This window comes from Barbus barbus (assembly GCF_936440315.1).
Source record: "Barbus barbus genome assembly, chromosome: 16".
Classification (NCBI taxonomy): Eukaryota; Metazoa; Chordata; class Actinopteri; order Cypriniformes; family Cyprinidae; genus Barbus; species Barbus barbus.
The window spans coordinates 17,330,614-17,353,665 of NC_136744.1; the positions used below are offsets into that span (position 1 = coordinate 17,330,614).

The window sequence follows — 23,052 nt, forward strand, 5'->3', positions numbered from 1 at the left end:
GAGAGCCGTGATGAGAGTCGTAACATCTCTCAGTTCTGTTATTATCATTCTTGGGTAATTACAGAGACTTGTGCTTGCTGATTGCTTCTGTCAAGCAGTTAATCTGAAAATGAGAAGGTAATGAGAGTATGGGCTAATATGCCGCATATCTCTATCTGTCCGTCCAGAGGGAGACACAAAAAAATAGAAGACAAATTATAGTTTAGATACAGATAGCAGAAAACATTAGGATAGCGGAATGAGAAGAGATGTTCATGAACAAATATATACAGAAAATAAGGTTTCTTGAACACTCACTGCATCTGTTGTTGGTTGAACAAATAGATAGATCTGCCCCTGTTTTATATCATTGGCTGAGCTGAAGTTTTTGTGTCAGACTGGTCGAGATGCTTTAACAAGCTATTTTTTTTTATGTGGCTGAAACCTTTAAAAATTATTTTTGTTGGTGACAGTGACAGTAACGTGACATACGGCCTAGTATGGTGACCCATACTCGGAATTCGTGCTCTGCATTTAACCCATCCAAAGTGCACACACACAGCAGTGAACACACACACACACCGTGAACACACACCCGGAGCAGCCTTGATGTAACCTTGTGTAGTCAGGTTGATTCAATCAAGTTTAGTAGTAAAACTTACATATGAGGCATATTTTTAGGGTATATTTTAGGGTAGTGAGATGTAGCCGCCATTAGGGTTTTCCAGTAACCAATAACAATAGTGATGCTTGCCTGAGCAAACACTGCTAATGATGTAGGCATGTTGCTTTTGAGTTTTAATTATGCTATTAAAGGAAATTTGATTTGAGATCAAGGCAAGCAGATGTCACTTTGCATATCCAGGGGTTTTGTGGAGCTGAGGGGCAGGAAAATTTGTTGAGACAGGAAATCAGTGGCTGTCCCTGTGCTGTGAAATCTCTGAAAATCTCACCTCTCAAATCATGCTGTCTCTATCCTGTTCAAAAGTCTGTCTCATACTTGTATAAAAAAAAATATGACTTTACTCCCATGATGTGCTGCAGTCTCAGTGTCTTGGCAGTTGAACGAGAGTCAACACGATATGAGTAATATTTGAGTCAGTTCTGAATTAGTCTTGACTTTTTCTGTGTATTTGAAACTTAAGCTTTTACATCTTTTTGTGTCTGCTGAGGCTTAGGGTACACCATTATGGAGTAAGTCTATTAAACTTCCTGAAGAAAGCACCACCCTTATTATTGTAAATGAGCTTAGGAATCAAACATATTTCCATTTGTTTGTGTTCCATTGTTAGCAGCTTTCCATCTCTGTGTGGCTTACTCTTATTTGTTAAAGGTGTGGGAGAAACAGTTCACTGTTGTATGTGGTTTTGCACCAGGATCAGGTTTTGGATTTATGAATTAATACTTTTTAAAATTACTCATTGAAATCTAATCCCCTGTATTAAGTCAGAATCTGAATATTTCTGTAGAATTAAAAAGATGGGCATTCAGGGCTTTTTCACTTCAGCAAAAGTCTCATTTGGTACTAATAATATTGGTAATAATATTATTTTATTTCTAGATGCTAACTGAGATGTTAATAGGATTTGTGTCGCTTTGATAAGGATCATAGATATATGTATATATATATATATATATAATGATAATAGAATAGAAGTGGCGGTTCACACGTGTCACCATGGAGACGAGTCTCTGAGGAGCCGTGACTGTGACTCCCTCTCTTTTTCACACTCACTCTGTTTGTACCCATAATGCCTAGTGACAATCAGCACCTGACTCACACACATACATGCAAATACTGTGCATACATATGTACAGTATATACCTTATTATTTCATTTGTGAAGCATTTTCATTCTCCAGAGCACTGATATCTTCATTTTTAATACAATTTTAGAATTTCATAAATTCTTTGAAATATGCAGTGTTGTGGCATCATTAAATAACAGCCAAAACAACTTTCTTTTGCATAATTCTGCAAGGCAGAGATCACTTTAAGCCATAAGCAAAATGCAAGAACAGAATTGCTGCATTTCTCCAGCTCAGCATTTCATAACTATTTATTTGTCTTTGAACAGCGCTGCATTTTTAAGCCTTCATTTTCCATCAGCTCATTCTAGGTCTGAGGGGGCCAGAGCCACATCCACTGTGAAACATTATTGCATTGATTACTATAAATATGAAGATGCAGTTTTTACTAAAAATGTGTGTGTGCTAGTGAGAGAGAGAGAGAGAGAGAGAGAGAAGCAGAAGAGTATTTATAGGGCCTCTGGTTCCTCTCGGTCTGATGTTTGTGTTGATGGATTGGGTGTTTTTTGGTCAGGTAGGCATTCGGGCCGCTCTCAGCAGGATCCCAATGTGTGCTGCATTGCAGAGAAAAGCAAAGAGCAGACATTAGGACTCCGTGTTTGTGTGTGAGAGAGAGTGTGTCGTGCTCCCTTGACAATAATACATCTTAATCAGGGCACACAGTGCTGCTCTTTGCCCCTTACCTTCTGGCTGATATACTTCCCTACTTATCATAGCAGAGTAGGGCACACATATTTCTATTTATAGTATTCACTGTACTTAAACATGCACAGTGAGTTAAAGACAAAAGCCAAACAAAATAGTGATAATAGATTTGAATAATGATTTTAGCAAACATGCTGTATTTTCTTAAGGAGTATGTTTAAAATACTAATACACTTAACAGAAATGACCTGATTCTTGATGTTAAATGGACCATTCACTTATCATGTATTCACTTACTTATTCACATGATATTCTAAACCTGTATGACTGCCTTTCATCTGTGGAACACAAAAGAAGATATTCTAAAAAATATTTTTTTGTCCACACAATGAAAGTCACTGAGGACAAATGGGGTCAGTAAGATTTTTGTTTTTAGAAATGTATACTTTTATTCAGCAAGAATGCATTAAATCATGTAAAGAATAAAATAAACAATGCATGAAAAGTATTACGATTCCCACAAAAATATTAAGCAGTACAACTGTTTTTAGCATTGATAAGAAATGTTTCTTGAGCACCAAATCAGCATATTAGAATGATTTGTGAAGGAACATGTGACATTGAAAACTGAAGAACAGAAGAAAGGCATACAGCTTTAGAAAGGGGTGAACTATTTAATTACATTTAAACATTAACATCAAGAATTTGATGTCTGGTTTCCTGACATGAGACATGTAAAATTAACAAATCAGTCAAAATAAGAATCAAATTAAAAGTGTTTTACATAAAGAAGACTTTATTGTTTTTACATACATCTCTTAGTATAACATTTATAGATTCAATAATACCAGTACGTCAAAAATAATAATTATAGTTATCATATATAAAAAACTAAGCCTTAAACTACTCTTTACTTTTTAAAAACATAAAGGTTTTATATATTAATATCTGTTCTGTTTCGTAATCTGTCAACAAAAATAAAAAAATCACAGGTTAATGAGCTTATCAAGTAACTTTTGCTGTTTTTAATACTGACGGTATACCGGAGGATTGATGGTTTGCGAGATGCCTGTTACGTTCAGTGAGGGAACAAATTTAAACTATGACATCCTCTCAAATGAAATGCAACAGTACCCGGTTTGTACTGTCGCCCAGAAAAGGTTCAATTAAATACCTGGTAAGAAGAGAGGCATGATGGTCTATGTAGTCCAGTGGGATGACAAGTCTCTGAGTTTTACATCTCAGTTATGGTCCAAAACCAGAGAATGTGAGGGCAAGCACGTCTGGACTCTAACAGAGCCACAGGGCCGCCTCTTCCTTTCGAATCCACAGACAGACGGAGAAAAAAAAATAATAATTTATTGGTGAACCATAAAATGGGTTTGGCAATTTCACAAAGCATTGAAATGGTCAAAATATGTGAGCTTTGTGATTGGGCCACTTGATTTCAGCAGCAGTGAGGGCAGAAACACCAGACGCAAGAAGACTCGACACAATGGAAGCCTAAAGCGTCTGGCTACACAAGTCTCGGGTGCAGCAGCAGTAGCTTTCTATGTGCTTCTTTTACATCACACGACACTGCATCTACAAACAGATCAGCAACGGGATATTAAGAGACAGGAGGGGTGTTTTAGGATGCCTCCCACTTTGACTTTTGACTTTAGCAACTATAGATAGTTAAGAGTTTAACTACCGCACTTTACACATGGCCATAGTCAACGTAGTAAAATAAACTGTTTTCACACGGGTCCTAATGAAAGCCAGGCAGTGATTGATATGACATAATGTCATAATCATTCAGATTTCATCTAAAATTTGATACTTGTGGGCCACTGACATTCAGCATTGCTCTTTTCCTCAAAATAGCTTAAGAAATGTCCTTGTTCTTAGAGGCAAAAAACTGGTTTGGTAATCTGCCTGTATGTGCAAAATGTTGGCACACTGCAAAAAAAATAAAAATCTGTATTTTTGTTTAATTGGTTTCTAATTGGTTTCATTAAAAATATCTAGATGTCCTTACATAAGCAAAATTGAATAAGACATTTTATGAGAGTTTATATATCGATTGTTTCCATATAATATCTTGTATTATAATCTCTTAAAACAAGTTTTATAAAATCTTATGCATTTTAGCATAATTGATATAGAATTTTATATATGTATATTTATTTTTCATTTGTTAGCATTGTATATTTTGTTGTTTTAAGCATAAATCTCTCAAAATTTAGTGAGGTTCATGCTTAAAACAAGAAAAAAAACTTACAATTGAAGTACAAAAAAGTAGTAAAGGTAAGAACATTTTAAAAATGTCTTCAGTCTTATTCTTAATGTCTTATGCAGTTTTGCTTCTTGAGTAGTATAGGATGTTTAGACTTTTTTTTTTTTTTTACTGGAAAACAATACAAAATAATTAAGATTTTTATTATTTTATTTTTATCAGTGTGGATTGATTGTGTGTTTCGTGGCGACTGTAAACAAAATGGGTAAAAAAAACCTTTCAGTCCCATTTCAAACTTTTTTTGTTTCGTCTGCTTCCTTTCAAAGGAGGTAGGTCTATTTTGTTGGCAAAAGAGAGATGATTAAACCTCTCATTTGAGAAATTCTTTTGGCAATTGTGTTATTTCCAGCTCTTTAAACCCTAAAGAATCCCTCCTCCAGGCCTCGGACTTGCAGGGCTGTAAGTTATATTGGGCGACCAGCAGGAACCAGTGTGGTGAGGGAGGGGGACGAGAGACACTGGCTGTGCAAAGGTTTTTGTGCTTCACTCAGGCTTTTTCATCCCTGTCTTCCATTTCTGTCAGTGCAAGTTAAATGAAAGCAACAGGGATCCTTTTTCATAGCCCACTGAATCCAGTCAAGGCAATGGTCAGGAGGCATCAAAACTGTGGGGAGAAATAAGCATTTGATTAGGATTGAATATGAAAAACATTTTGTACAAATTTGTACTGAACCTGTAGATTTAAGTCTTCAAAACTCAGTAGCATGTAGTGTTTTAGTATGCGTGTGTGTGTGTGTGTGTGTGTGTGTGTGTGTGTGTGTGTGTGTGTGTGTGTGTGTTTGTGTATGTGTGTAAAAACTGATTGATTTGTGCTTAGCAAATTCAGAGGACAAACTGTTCTAATGCTGTCCTGAAGGTGGAAATATTCTGCAATTAAATCTGCAGCATCATTAACCCAAGAACAGCATTTATTTGAAATATACATCTTCTGTAACTTAATAAATATCTTAACTCTTACATTTGATTAGTTTAATTCATCAGTGCTCAATAGAAGTATTAATTTGTCCAAAAAAATGTACTGACCCCAAAGTTTTGAATGTTAATGTATTACACAATTGTACACAACTACAAAAGTGTAAACACACAAACACAAATATAACCGTATGAAATATCGTCAAACTAATCCTCTTTTGAGCCATTTAATGCATAAATAACATGCATGTGCACTGTACAATACAGATGTGAGCCTTACCTGTCCCAAAGCTTGACACTTCTACATGAGCTGGTGCAACAGCCAGCCGATATCAGAGCTGCAGAAGAAAATAATATATTGAGCATACATTTTAGAAGGTTAATTTAATATTGATGGTACTATTAGCAAAATAACAGCTTCTCTAATAACTACATATAAACATAGTGCTTTCCAGGCTGCACTGAGTTCCTCAGTAAAATAGTGGGCTGACTCACTGACTCGGAGATAATGATAATTATTCACTTGTTTATAGAGCAGCTAATTAACCCAAAGAACTGTTTTACACTGCCTTTTTTGTGTAAAAGGCGTGAGACAACCTATAATTTATAGTTATATCTTGTCCTTTGATTTGTTCTGTTTGGTAAATGGGCAGCACCAAGACATTTATTGTAAAAGGGAAAATGCAATGCTTCAATGTGGCAAATGAGGTTAGCAGCACTGCCACAGCTGTCCACAATAAACCTGGCTGAATAATAGTGATCTTTTTGATGAATTATTTGAACCAGCTTGCAAAAATTATTCATTAATGAATCCGACTGATACTGAATCAGACTGGAATGTTTACTAAAGTGTTTTTTTTTTTATTTTAAAGAAAATGTATGGGAAGTTCTTGTTCCAGATTTGCATCGAGTTCATTTTTTGTATTTCCTGTATTTTGATGCATTCTGAGTGTGTGAGCGCTGTTGTAGAAATCGTTCTCTGTCCTGTCTTTGCTTATGTGCAGTGTAATTTTAGTACTATTTATAGGGTTTATTAGTATTTCAAATCAGATTTTATTTTTGCATTTTCTTTTTTTTTTTTTTTGTGCTTTTGTCCTTTCTATTCATTTTTGTTAAATGTTTTATTTAGCGTTATTTTATTTCAGCTTTACTTTTAGATCGTCAGATTTTCATATAATATTTGTATTTTACTTAAGCTTTATTTCTATTAATGAAAACCATTTTTTTTTATAGTTTTCGTTAACAATAACAACACCAGTTAGGTGTTAAATAAATTATCACTTTATTTTGTTTCTCTTCCTTAAAAAGGATGCAAATGTGCTAAAACAATGAAGTTAATCATGAATTACTATTTGACATTTAATTATTGAATGCTTTGACAGCCTTGGGTTCCTTTGATCAGTTGACCGAGGCTGTTTATTTGTTGCCTAAGATATTGATTTAATATTGATGCTGAGGTTTCAGAGGCTGGTATCTTACTAAAGCCAAGGTTTGATATTGATCCACTCCTAGCTTCAACTCACTTTGAATAACAGCATTAGCTGGATGCATAGATGTATACATATGGCCACATTAATTGTGGATGGGTACATTTAGCTATATTTTTGAAGAATAAATAAGGATGTAAAATGGTAGATTTAACAAGATAATATGCATGTTTTTGTCTTGTTAACACTGCTGTTTACAAGCGCACATGTACACGCCAAGTGAGAAGATAAAATAAAGGGGGAGAGAACTGGCGTGAGAGAGAAAAGCCTGCTCTAATCCGTGTTACGTACAGTGTGATTGCACCAGCAGGAGGTGTGACCCTGAGTGTCTGCTGATGAAAAGTACCTTCTAAGTCAAGTGTCACTTCTGCAGCGACTCTGTACTGGAAGGACTCTCTCTGTCTCTCATGTGCTCATTCACATACACCCACAAAGTGATAGTTCACCCAAAAATGAAAATGTGTTCATCATTTACTCACCCTAATGTTGTTGCAAATGTGTATGAATTTATTTTGAAGAATGTGGGTACCAACAGTTTCTGGTCCCCATTGACTTCTGTACTGTGCAAGTCAATGGCTACCAGCAACTGTTTGGTTACCCACATTCTTCAAAATATATTATTTTGTGTTCAACAGAACAAATAAATTCATACAGGTTTGGAACAACTTAAGGGTGAGTAGATGATGCTAAAAATTTTGGGTAACTATCCCTTGAAGGATCCTTGTGAACTCCATATTCACATACAGACTATAGAAATAGGTTAAGAGGTTCTTTAGAGCCAAACCAAAAGCAATCTGTTTCTCTATTGATTTACTTTGCTTAAGGCTTATTACAGTAATACTTCACTTAAGCCGAGAAGACCTGCATCCAGAGAGACACTGCACACACTTCAATCTCATCTATCCATCCATTGGTCTATCTAGTGTTATATCATTCTGTCATTCATTTGATTTATCATTCTATAGTTAATTTGAACTGCTGTTCTGTTTATCTGTCTATCTATTAGGGATGTCACAATTCTCCATATAATGTTGAACCGTTCCGTACGACATCCAAGGTTCATGTGAATTGCAGTTTTGCATTTAAATATGCAAAATGCATGTGTTTTATTTCTCTCAGAACTGGCTGCCGATCAGTTCACGTGCTGAGATGAGGAAACGCCTCCCCGCTTATATTTGAAACAGCAACACACGCCGAGCAACTTCCCTTGTAATGACATGCAATGATAAGCCTTTCTAAACCTGTTGTCCAACAAAAGAGAACATTATAACTTGTTTTTACTTCACAACATCAGTTGAGTGTTTGAAATAATTTCCTTTTGTGATCTGTTGTGGCAACTTATCACAGAATGACACAGAAATATAGTCTATAACGTAATAAAGGCTATGATTAGGGCTGGGACTCGATTCCGAGGCGTTGGGAATTGAGAGTCGATTCCATTAGGCGGAATCGACTCCTCTTTAAGAATTTTTTTTTTTTTTTTTTTTTTTTAACACAAACCGCAGCCTGTAGCCGATTTCATTTGTCAACACAATCATGTCACCTGTAAAGAAATAAAGTTCAGACTAAATAAATGGATCCAGTCGTAACACAGAGTGGTTTAGGTAGGATGATTATTTCAGCGTTGTGTAGCAATCAGCGCAATGACTGACCCAATGAAATCTTTAGAATCGGTTGCTGGGCGGGGTTTGATCTTCCTCCTTGTAGTTTAGGACAAGAAGAATAAAACTGATTTCTTACACTGCTTTTTAAAAAACAACCACGTACAGTATGGAGACTGACGCTATCAGTGACTACGTTTACAGGGGCAGCAGTAATCTAATTATTGACCTTATTCTGAATAAGACAATATTCTGATTAAGGTGATTACATATGAGTTGCTTTCAGATTATTCCGTTCATGTTCATGTTCCCGTTTTACGTGTTACAGATCGACAGAACGCATCATTACGTCTCCATGCCATGCAGTCCAACGTTTCTTCCAGAATTATCAACATACAGTTTGTCTTCGTTATGGTACTATAAATAGTTTTGGCTGTTTCATTTACAAATTATACGAAAGCTACGAGTCACTTCGTCGTCGTATTAACAACGTTAATAGTTAGATTAAGGTGTGTAGCCTACATGTCTGTAATGCAGTCCGATAATGCGACTAAAATAGGAATAATCCACGTCTTAATTCAATTTGTGTTTACTTCTATTATGACTTTAGCCAGATTAAGGTAATTAGAAATCACTGTTTACATGGTAGTTTCTTAATCAGAGTATTGTTTTAGGCTAATCAGGTTCATATCGGAGTATTGTTGTCCATGTAAACAGTGTTTTTTGATTATGTTCCATAGAGAAAAGTGCCTCGTTCTATTTATGACCAAGCATCACTCGCAATACGACTAATAGGAAGGACAAATGGATTTGCAACAGTCGATTTGTCACGCCCGGTGTAGAGAGTTTCTCACTGTGTGGCACGGTAAGATGTGAATATGTTAGACACGGTGTTGGTATATAAAAAAAAAAAAGAATCGAAAATAACAGTGAGGAATCGATTCTTGGAATCGATTCTTTTGATTCCAGAAACAGAAACGATTCCAAAAAATCCGGAATCGAACAGCCCTAGCTATGATTATACCCGAGATGGCTTGAAGAACACAAACCATATTGTCGCAGGAGAGTGTTTATTGTCCTTATATTTCATCATTCAAAAAGTTTGTTTAAATCTTCTTTTTATTCAGTTACAGCGATAGCGATGCCTTTATCCATATTAGGGATTTCCTGGAACATCATCAGTGTTACTTCTATGATGCATATGTTGAGTTTCTGCGGGAGGGTGCCCTCTGGCATCCAGTATGAATGAAACACACATTGCATGTGTTTATAGCACTTAATAATGGACAATTCATCCTATTTTGGGTAAAAATCTGAAAAATAATGTTAAGCAGACATATAAAAAGCCAAGTTTTTTCCAGTGTACAGGGGTTTACAGGAGTTTTTTGTTGTTAATTTGTTGCAAAAAACCAAACCGAAAACTGTGGTTAAAAACCGAGGAACGTATTAAACTGTGGACTAACTGTAGTGTTGCATCCCTACTCTATCTATCTATCCATCTATCATCTATCTATCTTAATGTTTTATACCTAAGGACTGCAGCTAGATTTGTAGTAGTCTGTGAATTATGATGAAAAATGATAATAATAATAATACTGTACTTGTCTTGTACATATGTCCTTAAGCATTTTTGCCTTTTTAAACACTTTCAAAATGCTCTGACATAATTGAACTAAGGGCCTATTTAAATTGTAAGCAGAGTTTTGTTTTAGTTTTAATTGTTATTTGAAGGAAAAAGAAAAAGGATGTTTCTCCAAGTAAGTTTTGCATATCCACCTTAAAACGGTGTGTTATACAGTATATTGCTTTGCGGGATAGCCATAATCATAAACATAAAATCATTTTCAAACCTGCAGTGAGAATCAATAAGCATAATCAAATCAAGGAGCTACCAATGACTCAAAAATACAGCTTTCATATCAGTAAAATGTTATAGACCTTATATAAAAAAATATTTAAAAAAAAGCATTTTTTCTGTGTGATCCTCTTCTAAAACTACAAATGGCTAAAATAAGTATGTATTTGGGAACAAACTTGGAAAGTGACTTATTTTACTGCAGAAAGATGCTGTTATGTGCCCAAATTATGCCGGAGTACTGCTAGTCGGGAACTCGCATTTGATGAAAATACCTGGTCTATTTAAATCCTAATAGTTTGTGGAGCTCCATCAGTGTAAGGTAATAACATTATAATGGTGCTGAAGGAAGCAGAACAGTGGTACAGGAGATGAATGAAGGTGCTTAACCCTCTGACCTGCTTCTGTACATGTTGCATTTGTCAATATCTTTAATAAACACCCCTGAGTTCAAACTGTCTCTGCCCTCTGCAGCTTCAAATGACTGCAATAAATTGTACACTCACAAACACATAAACCTACCCTGCCCTGAGAGAGACACACACACTGATACTGGTAGTAAGTAGAGATGTTTTATGGTGCAAATGTTATTTGAGAATGTAAAACATTATGTCTGTAATAAGCACAGTGGCTTGAAGCTGTTAAAGGTCTCAAGAAAGAAAAAAGTCCATAAAACATGTAAGTACTTACTTCAGTTCAATGTGTTTGGAGTAGAAACTTTTCTTCTGGCAGCAATGAGTTTCTTTTTATTGACAGAGCTGCCTTGTTTAGCTTGTTTGTTACCTTGTTCTTCAATTAAGGCATTAAGATGTAAACATAAACTAAAATGTGTTCTCAGGCATGGTGCTTGCATATAAAATATATTTGCATTTCCTGAAGGAGAAACTAGTACTTTCAAGACAGCTAAAAAATGTTTTTGTGGGGTTTTTTTTAGGTTAGCTTCAGTTTAAGGCGTTGATTCTGCATAAATTAAATGCCACATCAGACCAGCATTAAACTCAGCACAATGCATTTTCTGTCAAATCCATGAGAATCAACACAAATCAAAATCAGGTTGAATCAGTAAGCAAATATATACAAAGCAACAATGACAATTCAGCATGCAAATTGCAATAAAATAATCACTTTAGATTTTGAAAGTAAAACATTCTCAAGGGGAGGTTTTAAAATGCGTGTTATATATTTCCAAATGTATTAAGTTAGACTAATTCAAATGGAAAGTCTAAAAATGTGGATACAGAGAGAGAGAACCTCTTACATATTGAATTAAAACTGTTGCATTTTTACATATCAAAGCCGTCAAAATAATCATTACTCAAGTACATAGTTGAAGGAAACGTTCACCCACAAAAATTTGCTTTATCAGAACAGATTTGGAAAAATTTTGTAGTACCTCACTTGCTCACCAATTGATCCTCTGCAATAAATGGGTGCCGTCAGAGTGAAAGTCAAAACAAATGATAAAAACCTCACAATAATCCACAAGTAGCACAGACCACTTCAGTCCATCAATTAAAGGGGTCATATGATGTGATTTCAAGTTTTCCTTTCTCATTGGAGTGTTACAAGCTGTACAAGCATAGATAAGATCTCTGAAGTTGCAAAGACTCAGGTCTCAAAACCAAAAAGATATTCTTTATAAAAGTTAAGACTTGTCCACGCCCCCCTAAAACGGTTCATTCAAACACGCCCCCACATGTCTACGTCACGATGTGGGGAGATTTTCATAACACCGCCCAAATGTATACGCAATGAAAGAGGGCGTGATTTTTGTTCTCGCTGTAGTGTTGTTGCTGCCACCGGCGCCATGTCGTGGAGACGCTGTGTTTCGTTGTGAAAGTGAAACTACTTTGTTTGGGCTTCCAAAAGTATTTACAAGACTGTTCCAGAGCAGTACAACACAAATATTCGAGTGTGTGCAGCACATTTTACGGAGGACTATTTCCTGAACATGGCAGGAGAGTAGCCTACGATGCTAGCTGTGCTCAAAGGCTGTTTCTATAAAGTGGGGCAATTCCAACTTTGCAAGGACAGTCTGACGCTTCTGACTAGTACGTTTCTGCTACTTACGATTAAAATGTGAGTTTTGAGCAGGGTAGAGTAGTGCTTGTTGTTTGTCGTTTCTCCGATCACAAATGCAGACATGGTAATGTTTGCGCGATGCAACGCAACGTGTAAAAAGACAATAATTGTGTCCCCACTGGATGCAACAAATGCTTATTTTGTAATGGGTTTTATTGTTTTAGTCTCTTCACCCATCACAATACGGTGAGGGGCGTAACATTTCCATCTCATGCTTGAGGTATTCAGCCAATCACAACGCACTGGATAGCTGGCCAATCAGAGCACGCCTCGCTTCTCAGAACGATGAGCTTTGTAAAAATCTGTACATTATCAAAATCAATGTACAGTATGTAGAAAGTAATGTGTTTTTTGAACTTTAAACCACATAAACACATTCCATTACACCAAATACACAAAATATTGTTCTTTTTAGCAACGTCATATGACCCCTTTAACATCTTTTGAAAGTAAAGTGAAAGTGAAGTGACATACGGCCAGGTATGGTAACACATACTCGGAATTCGTGCTCTGCATTTATCCCATCCAAAGTGCACACACACAGCAGTGAACACACACACATCGTGAACACACACCCGGAGCAGTGGGCAAATGTTTGAGGCAAATGTGTTTGGGAAATACAGATAGAACAAATTTTTAAATTTCAAACATATTCTGGCTAAAATATGAGGCCTCTATCTACAATATTGCTTATTCCAGTGAGAAAGTCATCTTGGCTGAATCAGAAGAGGAATGTGCACAGATCAAGCACCGTTACAAGCAAAAACAGTCCCGTTTTAAACCCAAATGTTGGTGAATTTTGATGTGAGAGGACAACAGTGGATGGACTTTTTTCCACATTATTATAGATTATAGACTCATATTTTGGCTAAACGGTACAGTTTAAAGTTAAAAAGCCCATATAATGGATTTGTTTCTTACAGACATGCAGCTTTTGACTCTACAAGATGTTAATTGATGAACTGGAGTCATGTGGATTACTTCTGATGATCACATTCTGATGCTGACGGCACCCATATCAAGTCATGCTAAATTTATCTGTTCTGATGAAACAAAATCATCTACATCTTGGTGGTTCTGAGGGTAATTAAATTTTTAGCTAATTTTAATTTTTGGATAAACCATTCCTGTTTTTTTTCATATTTTTGTGTAATGTTTTTGGGGTTTTTTCCTCTCACAGAGAAATGTTTGAGATTAAATACTTGGTGGACCCCTTGAGTACCACTGTGGATCTACAAAACTAAGTTTGAATACAGTTAAGTGGTCAGTGCTGAATTAGTTGCAGAAAACTATAGAGAAGATAAAGGAGAAAATGCAGGAATAAGAAGAATTTCAATACAATGGCTCCTTGTAGCAAAGGAGCAGTGCAGTGTTGTTCTGGGAATGTATTGGAAGTGTCCGAGCAGCACTGCAGTAGAATCTTCATTAACATGGGAGGAGCAGGTGTGCTCCAGCAGGTAATGCAGACAGGACACTGATACTCACTTTCTCAGGCTCTATGTGGCCGTTTTTGTGCATACTGTATGTAAATGCATGTTAAAGTGATGAGGAGACAAGAGGCTGATTCAGTGATGTGTTATCTTCTTCCTTTATAACCAACCCACGTCACCGACTCTTCTTTCTCTATCTTCCTCTTTTGTTTTTCCCCTCACCTCTGCTGTAATCAGTCAGTATGGGGCTTCCCTGCAGTCCTTCACAAGGTCAGCTGCTGGGCCTCTCATTAAACAGTCCCATCAGCCATCTCTCTAACTGTCTCATCATCTGCGCCAGTTCACACTGCAGTCCGGCCTTTCAGGTTAAAATGAGAACAGAATGAATATTCCTACAAGAAGCAGTGTAGCAGACACAAATCAATGCCTCTCAGTCTCTTAGAAAGGAGCATGGAACATACTTGCTCTAGTTTCAGGCCGTCATGTATATATTTTCTCACATTTACATGTTGACAGCTAGAGGCTTCAAGTGTAAGATGTGATAGTGGCATAGCTTTTGTTTAGCATGCAAGAGGAACATGGTTCAAATCCAGACATTTTTTAAATATGAAATCTAATGACGACCATGTATTTTCTTTGTATGAAAATTAACACCAGTGACATAAGCAAAAAGTTACATTTTCAGCTATATCGGACAATGGATGCATTTTTTTAAAAAATAACATTGCTGTCTCTTTGCTAATTAATATCCAATATAGTTTTATCATTTTCAGTGTAATACTGGTTCAAGGCTTATGCTCTCTGCTGCCATAGAAAAGCCTAAACCTTTCAGATCAGTGTTTGGAAGCAGAGTGGAGAGTGTCAGAAAGGATAAAGTAGCCTTGTGAGTCAATAAGCATACAGGAACAATATTTTTCACATCAGTCCATTGGACCTTTGGCCTGTTTGTTAGTGGTTGAATGGAGAGATGATAAAACGGAAGCGAAAAGAGAAGTGACTGTCTTTGATGTTCTCTGAGCAGACATGCTATTCTGTTGTTCAAAGAACTCACTCTCTCTCTTTCTCACACACACACACACACACACACGATAGCCACTTTTTTGTAGAGACCATTCAGCAATTACAAGGAGACAGCTCAGACAATACGACTACATCTGAATCTATCAACACACACGCTTAGTTCTCTGCATATTATGTGCAGTATCGTTATCAGAGAGACACTGTAATCCAAAAAATAGCCCAAGGTGACTTTTGGGATACATTTATCAATGTATTAAGGTCTGTCACTTGAATTCAAGGGGCCCAGGGCCAAATTTAATGGATGAATGGCGCCGAAACTTCTGAAACACTCATGATTCAGTTATTCCTAGTATATTTACATGTTTGAAGTGCACATTCAGATTATTGATGAATCAATAAGTGCATCACAAACCTTGCTGCTCTAGCTATATCAGTGTGTAATAAACTCCAGCAATGCATTTTAGTGATCTGATGTTACAGGTTAAAGATTTGATATGCTAATAATTACAAATTAATGTGATTTGCAGAAAAAATGTTCCTTTTGCATGGCTGCCAGTTAACAGATTTAAGTGTTACATTTATTTAATTTGTATTCTTGTTGCGATTTATATTTCTGCAGACTATTTGAACATTGGTTTAAAATTGTTAGCAAAATCATAGTCTATACAGTACCACAATAGGTAATACTTTGTGGACAAGGGTCTTTATGTCGGCTGCAATAGAAATGGTCAGGAGTTCAGAATCAGGTTTGAGAAGCACATAAATATTAATGCTTTAAACGCTCTAAAACAAAACATAATGGGAGGGGATTGACTGCAAAGAGAAAAGCTAATGAGACTAGGAGGAATAGCCCATTGGCCTACTTAACAGGATGTTCTGGGGGAGAACCTGATCGCTATCTTAAACGCACTGTGATCCCTGCTGCCCTTATGAGGAATGAATGACAATGAGCCACAACTTCCCACCACTGCCGGGATCCTCCGGTCATCCTATATTCCCCACTGGACAAGGTCAACCCTTAATGAGCTTCTTTGCAAATAAATCTGAAATCTGGACCCCGCTGACCTCACCGATTTCCTACAGGCAAAAGAGGACTATTTTTAAAAGCACATCTGTGTGACTGTTTTTTAATATCATGATGCTTTCCACACAGTGTTTGTGCTGTCATGAAGTATGAAACAATGGGAAGCCATCAAGGAAATCAGGTCAGTTAAGAGATTAAATCACTATTTGCAAAAAACAGATAATAAATAATATTTCATTGCTCAAATAATTTATGCAATTTACTTTCCCTCAGGGTAAATTATACAATAATCACTATTCAGAGTGAAGACAGTCTGTCTCTGCAGCACACAGGAACGCACTCTCCAAATAAGCACAGGAGAGAGTCTTCCCTGAGGAGAACCTTTTCTCATAGGTGTACAAAGCCCTTACTGCAAATGAGATAAGGCATAGAATTCCCATATAGATGGCAAACAGTTTAAAACGGAGGTTTAAATGGTGAAAAGCAAGTCGTAATAAGAGAACGAATATATATTCTGACATATACACTCTCACACACTGGTGAAGGGTGGGCTGCTCTACTGACCCAGCTTCTAGAAGCAATTTCCCTGAAGCACCAGTGTTCATCCCAAAACACAGCAGTGCTTCAGATTTTCCATAAATGCTATGTGTGTCCCCAATATAGCTTAAGCACATACTGTACTTTAAGAAATGGCACCTCAGAAAACTGAAAACCTAAGTCTCTTCATCATTTGAGACCATCTGCACAAACTAAAACACACAAGATGACATCTTTCTCTGTACATGATCAAGTGCTACATTTTCGCAATGGATTTTATGGTTATTTTGAAATCAAGTGGAAGCCATTTTAAAAAAAGTTGTTTAGGGCTTTTGTGGGGAGTATTTTGAAAGTGTGCTTGCGAATCTTATCTGTTGAGAAAAGATGGATAACAGTATTATTAAATGGATTATTTACTCAAAATTCTGTCATTATTTACTTACCAGTAAAAAAAATTCACTTTGACCATTTTGTGAACTGCTTCAAGCTATTTACTGAGAAGTCTGACTAAAAAAATATTCTGAAGACAGTAGTACATAAATCATATGGACCCCTTTTTTTATATCTATGGTGTTTTAACTATTGAATGCTCCAATCACTGGTTCAGTTCACCCTTCGCTGGGAGTTTGATTGACAGGTGATCTGACTAATCATAACACTGAATCTGCAATTTTGTCCGACAAACCAGACTAAGAGCAGTTTAACGTCGGTGGACTTGAAAAATGGTGTGAATCGACATCATTTTGCGATTGAAAAAAGATACTTTTAGATGTTCATTCATGTTTAGATGATTGGTTCACATCCCGTTTGAACTGAGGTGCTACAGTGATCTGTCACGACAAATTAAAAAGCCACAAAATGGTATTTATTGTTTGAATTTCTTAAAAGACAACATTTGAAAGCTGAGACTTCGTTTCATACCAAAAGTAACCTGCTCTGTCTTGTCTGTTGGCGTGCTGTCATTGCAATGCAATGTAAATTTCACTGTGTGGGAACGTATTTTTCAATGTAATTTTTCACATGGCTTGTCACACGTAGCAGCAGTTACTAAGGGGGGAGGGGGTTTTGCAAAGGGTCAATTGCATGAAATATTTGTATTCTACAATTATAACGATAGCAACATGGGAGTTGTCACAGATTGAGCCAGAGACAAAAAGGTAGTGAAACACAGGCAGGTTTACTGAAAAGGCTTTTGGAAGCAGATCATGAGCAATGGCAGGTGAGTATCAAACACTATGATCAGTTCAATGGTTCTTGGCTGTATGCTGACGAGTGGTTTCTTTGCAGGTTCGTAGGAGATAGGAGACCAGGAACGAAGGAGTACTACGCTGGAGAATCGTTTGGGAATCGTCAGGAGATCTAGAGGTAAGTACACACAGGTAAGTCTTGCACATAGAGTCTGGGAATAGTAGATGTGAACGGTAGATGTGACGAGGAGGGAGTGTGGAGAGTGTGCAGATATAGTGGAGCTGATGAGTACTGACAGGTGCTGGGGATCAGTAACGAGGAGATTGTGATCAGGTGTGTGTCGTGACTGGGCTGATGACTGTGATGGATCCCTGACAATACGCCCCCCTCCGGAAGGCGCGTCCCCGCGCCATACAACATCCATTGGGGGAGGGGGGGGGGCGCTCTGGAAGGACCAGGAGACAACAGGAGATAGACGGCCTTCAGGGCGGCGCCCGTTCCGGGACCCATGACGGGTCAGGGGACTCGGGACGCCATGGCGGATCAGGGAGCCTGGGCGGCCATGGCGGATCTAGGAGCTTGGGCAGCCATGGTGGGTCAGGGGACTTGGAAGGCCATGCCGGAGCAGAGGATTCTTGAGGCCATGGCGGGACCGCCTCCGAGACTGCGGCCCCAGCCCCCGCCCCGGCCTCTACGGCAATAGTGGAGCGTGAGCAGATATAGTGGAGCTGATGAGTGCCGACAGGTGCTGGTGATCAGTGACGAGAATATTATGATCAGGTGTATGTCGTGACTGGGCTGATGACTGTGATGGATCCCTGACAGGAGTAAGTAATAATCGAATTTTCATTTATTAAGCACAATAAACACATTTTGCCTGTGTGTATGGATTATGGCGAGAGTGATAGAGGAAGGCAGATGAGCAGCTTGTGTTGTGACCCTGGGTGTTCTGGCATGTCTGTTTTAACTTTAAGATCTAAAGGTTGTGTGACTGATGTGTGCCTCAGGATTCAGCTGTACAGATGACATCATGTCCTCCCTGGGACGACTCTGTATAAATAACCACAAACAGCCTAAATCTCTTGCCTCAGGCTTTTTTCAACTCACATGTAAAATGAGCAGGATGTCCAAATTATTAGTATTCGGGATACAGTAGGAAAACAATTTTTAATATCACTGCTCATGACTGAAACTTTAATACAGTTGCTTAATAAAAATTATAGTTGTTGTATATAGTGTATATAGTGTTGTAGCACCTCTACATATTTATATTTAATTTATGTCAGCGTGTTATCCAAGAATGGAAATTGGATTAAGGTTATCAAGTTGTATCTTGATTTCTAATACTTTGAAGTTCTTGACTCCATTTCCTATAATGCTGTGCTGGACTCTTGTATTAATTCCTGTTTTTGTTTCTTCCTGTTTAATGTTTTCTCTATGGATGATGATTGCATATGTATATAAGGGGGTAGGAACCAATGTGTGGGGTGTTGTTTTCCTGGGAACTTTTCCAATTGACGGACCTCTAGTTTACCAGGTGGATATCCTTGTTTGCAGCATGCCTCGCTGGCAGGATTTACTTGTGATGTTGTGGAGTGTTTCGTGACATTGGGCTTTTTGATGCAATGCAGCACAAAGGACTTGGGTACATTTGTCTGGGACTAACGAAGGTTGCGGTAAGAAGTACGCAACTCATCTTTTAGTGCAAAGACTAAGGGATCTACGATAAGTCACGACAAGGTGGACTTTGCTCATGTGTGTGATTAATGATATGTTTAATCTGGGTGTTTATACAATATACGTCTCTTTTGCATCGTGAAATGACTGAACTGTTTGTATTTTATTTGATGTGACATCGCTAATATTGAGATTGTTACAGTGGTGGCCCGTACGGGGAAGTTGTTTATGTGCAAGTGGTGTGTATATTATTGGGGATAATGGAGAGTGTTAATGAGGAGAACATAGAGGGACAAGACAAAGAACAAAAGGGTAATGAGCCAGATTTTTCTGCTGAATCTTTTGTAGTAAGGAGGAACTCCACTAATGAAATATCTTCTATGTTAAGTTCATTATATGTTACATCTGATAGAGATGAGACTGATGATGATGATGACGATGGTGAGACAAGAAGTGTTGTAGAAGTTTTGTCACAAACTGAAATGGTGCAAATGAAAACTGAAGTTGGGAATGTGAAAGAACAGATACAAGTTTTAGAAACTAAACTAACTGATGCAATTAATAGCTCTCTAAATAGAGAGACCAGTTTGAGGAAAATTATCGATATCAGTCTCTCCAAGTTAGAAGAAAAATGGAATCAGGGTTTGGAAAGGTTGGAAAGGGAAGTGGTGAATTGTTTGCTTCGTCGAGATGAGAAATGGGAGAGGAAACTGTTGAAAGTTAAGTTCTGTAGTACTCCTACTTCTCCACGGTTACTTACGAGTAGAACCACGACTCCCCGAATCCATGTTGAGCCTGTTAGTAATGTGTCTCAGACTAATACCCATAACTTGACTGGTCTGGCCGGTGCATCCTCCTTCTGTGCAAATCCTCCGATTAGACTAGAGTTTCCTGAATTTGGGCTATCTATGGAAATTGCGGATGTATTGCATTTCATAGAACGATGTGAAAGCTACATGGAGGTAAGACCTCTTTCATGGCCTGAGTTGCTTGGGACATTGAGTACAGTTCTGAAAAGTTCAGCCTCGAGTTGGTGGAGGGCTGCAAAGTGTACAGTCCATGATTGGAAATCATTTAAAGAAGCTTTCATGGCAGCCTTTCTCCCTGCAGACTATATGAGTGAAGTGGAGGAGAAGCTGAGAGTGATGGTGCAGCAACCTGGACAAAAGCTCAGAGACTTTGCATATGATTACAGAGCTTTGTGTATAAAATGGAAACCTGAGTTGAGTGAGGAAGAGATGGTGAACAAGATCCTCAATAATGTCAACCCCAAAATAGCAGGATCCTTGAGGGGCACTGTACATTCGGTTGAGCAATTAGTTAAGATTGGATCCATGGTGGAAAGAGATTGTATGAGCATAAAAGATTACTGGCAAAAAGTCAATGACCAAGTTGGAAAAGACAAGATAAATAAAAGAGGTTCTAACAAACCAGTTGCTCCCAGTGTGTCAGCAGGTCTATCAGTGATACAGCGCCATCACCATTGGAATCAAATTAATCCAGCATCACTTCTGGTGGTCCCTATCATACTGAATGGATGGCAGGTTGAGGCTGTGGTGGATACGGGAAGTGCTTTTACCTTAATGCAAGAGAGCCGATGGAAGGAGATTGCAGGTATGCATAATGAAATTCAGAATGTTAAGCAGAACTTTGTGATGGCTGATGGAAAGATGCATCAATCGAAGGGACAAGTTGAGATGAAGTATGACTGGCACCAAGAAAGAGGAAAGGTGGAGGTGTATGTAATGGAAGACTCCCACCTGGTTTTTCCCGTTGTTCTGGGATTAGACTTTTTGACTCGTGTTGGTGCCACCTTTGATTTCTCACAACTCTGTTACAAACTACCTTCTAAAAGAGGTGACTCTGGTTATCCTTTTATCTGTAGTCAACAACCATCTTTTATCCAAGGAGCTGGAAATCAGATGTTTAGCTCTCGTCCACGGAGCAACCTCAGCTTGTATTATCCTATGACTGAGGAACAATCATATTCCTTTCCCAGAGCCAGAAAGGATGTGCCGGGCATGGTTGATGGAGATCTGTTCCCTTCCGAGGTACAGCAGCTGATGCAGGAATGGCCGAATGTAACATCAGGAAAGTTGGGAAAAACTTCGGTTGTAAAACATCGAATTCAGACCTCAGACGAAGTTCCCGTAAAATCCAGGGCGTATCGGGTTTCACCCTTTAAAAAGAAGATTATTGAGGAGGAAGTAGAAAAGATGTTGAGAGAAAACATCATTGAACCCTCTCTCTCTCCTTGGTCATCGCCCGTTGTCCTGGTAGAGAAAACTGATGGAACGTTCCGGTTTTGTGTCGACTATCGGAAGGTAAATAGCAAGACCATTTCAGACGCCTATCCTATGCCCATGATCCATGACATTTTGGAGTCCTTGAATGGGGCAACGTGGTTTTCTGCCTTAGACCTGAAGTCAGGTTATTGGCAGGTGGAAATGGCAGAGGATTCTAAGCAGAAAACAGCCTTTGTTACGACAGCAGGTCTGTTTCAGTTTAAGACCATGCCGTTTGGAGCACGGAACTCATCAGCCACTTTCCAACGGTTGATGCAGACAGTATTGAGTGAGATCGTTGGCAAAAGCTGCTTCGTGTATATAGATGATATTATCATATATTCTAAGACAAAAGAGCAACATCTGGTCGATTTGAGAGCTGTGATGGAGAAATTGTGTAAATCAGGATTAAGTCTGAACATGAAGAAGTGTCACTTCTTTCAACGTCAGCTGAAGTTCTTGGGACACATAGTGTCAGACAAAGGGGTGGAGGTGGATCCTGAAAAAACTCAAGCCATAAGTGAATATCCAGTGCCCAGTGATATCCTGTCGCTACAGAGGTTTTTAGGACTTGTAGGATGGTATCACAAGTTTATACCTCATTTTGCGGATGTTGCTGCGCCTTTAAATCATATGAAGCGGAAGGGAGTGAGATGGAATTGGACACCGGAATGTCAGGACAGTTTTGAGCAATTGAAACGTGCAGTCACAAATCCGCCTGTGCTATCGCAGCCTAATTTGTCACTCACCTTCCAGGTACATACCGATGCAAGTGACATGGGGCTAGGTGCTGTCCTTACTCAATGTACTGAAGAAGGTGAGAAGGTGATTGCCTATGCATCAAGAATGCTAAAGGGGGCTGAAACGAACTATTCGACTTCAGAGAAAGAGTGTTTGGCAGTAGTCTGGGCTGTGGATAAGTGGAGGCATTACTTGGAAGGAGTGGAGTTTGAGGTTTATACAGACCATGCAGCCTTGACGTGGGCCTTTAATTGCCCGAAGACGTCTTCAAGGTTGACAAGGTGGATTCTTCGACTACAAGCTTTTAGCTTCAAGGTTTTCTATCGACGGGGTTGCCTCAACCAGGTGCCAGATGCCCTTTCAAGAATATATCCAGCTCGCTCTGAAAGTGTGTTACCATGCATGGTTATAACAAGATCCAAACTCACTACTGACTTGCCACACAATCTGTCTGAGATAGCTAAAGCCCAGGCTAGTGACCCTGACATTCCATCATTGAAGAA

At 38.2% G+C, this 23,052-nt stretch overlaps 1 protein-coding gene across 1 annotated transcript in view; it reads right to left on the bottom strand.

Moving 5' to 3' along the window:
• Positions 1-3,220: 3,220 nt before the first annotated feature.
• Positions 3,221-23,052, bottom strand: part of LOC306882544 (uncharacterized protein) — a 38,108-nt gene continuing 18,276 nt past the window's right edge. The window contains exons 3-4 of the mRNA XM_079437251.1: positions 5,903-5,960; positions 3,221-5,314 (exon numbers count right to left, since the gene is read on the bottom strand). Coding sequence (XP_079293377.1) covers positions 5,299-5,314; positions 5,903-5,960 — 74 coding nt within the window. The 3' untranslated portion in view covers positions 3,221-5,298. The remainder of the gene's footprint in view (positions 5,315-5,902; positions 5,961-23,052) is intronic.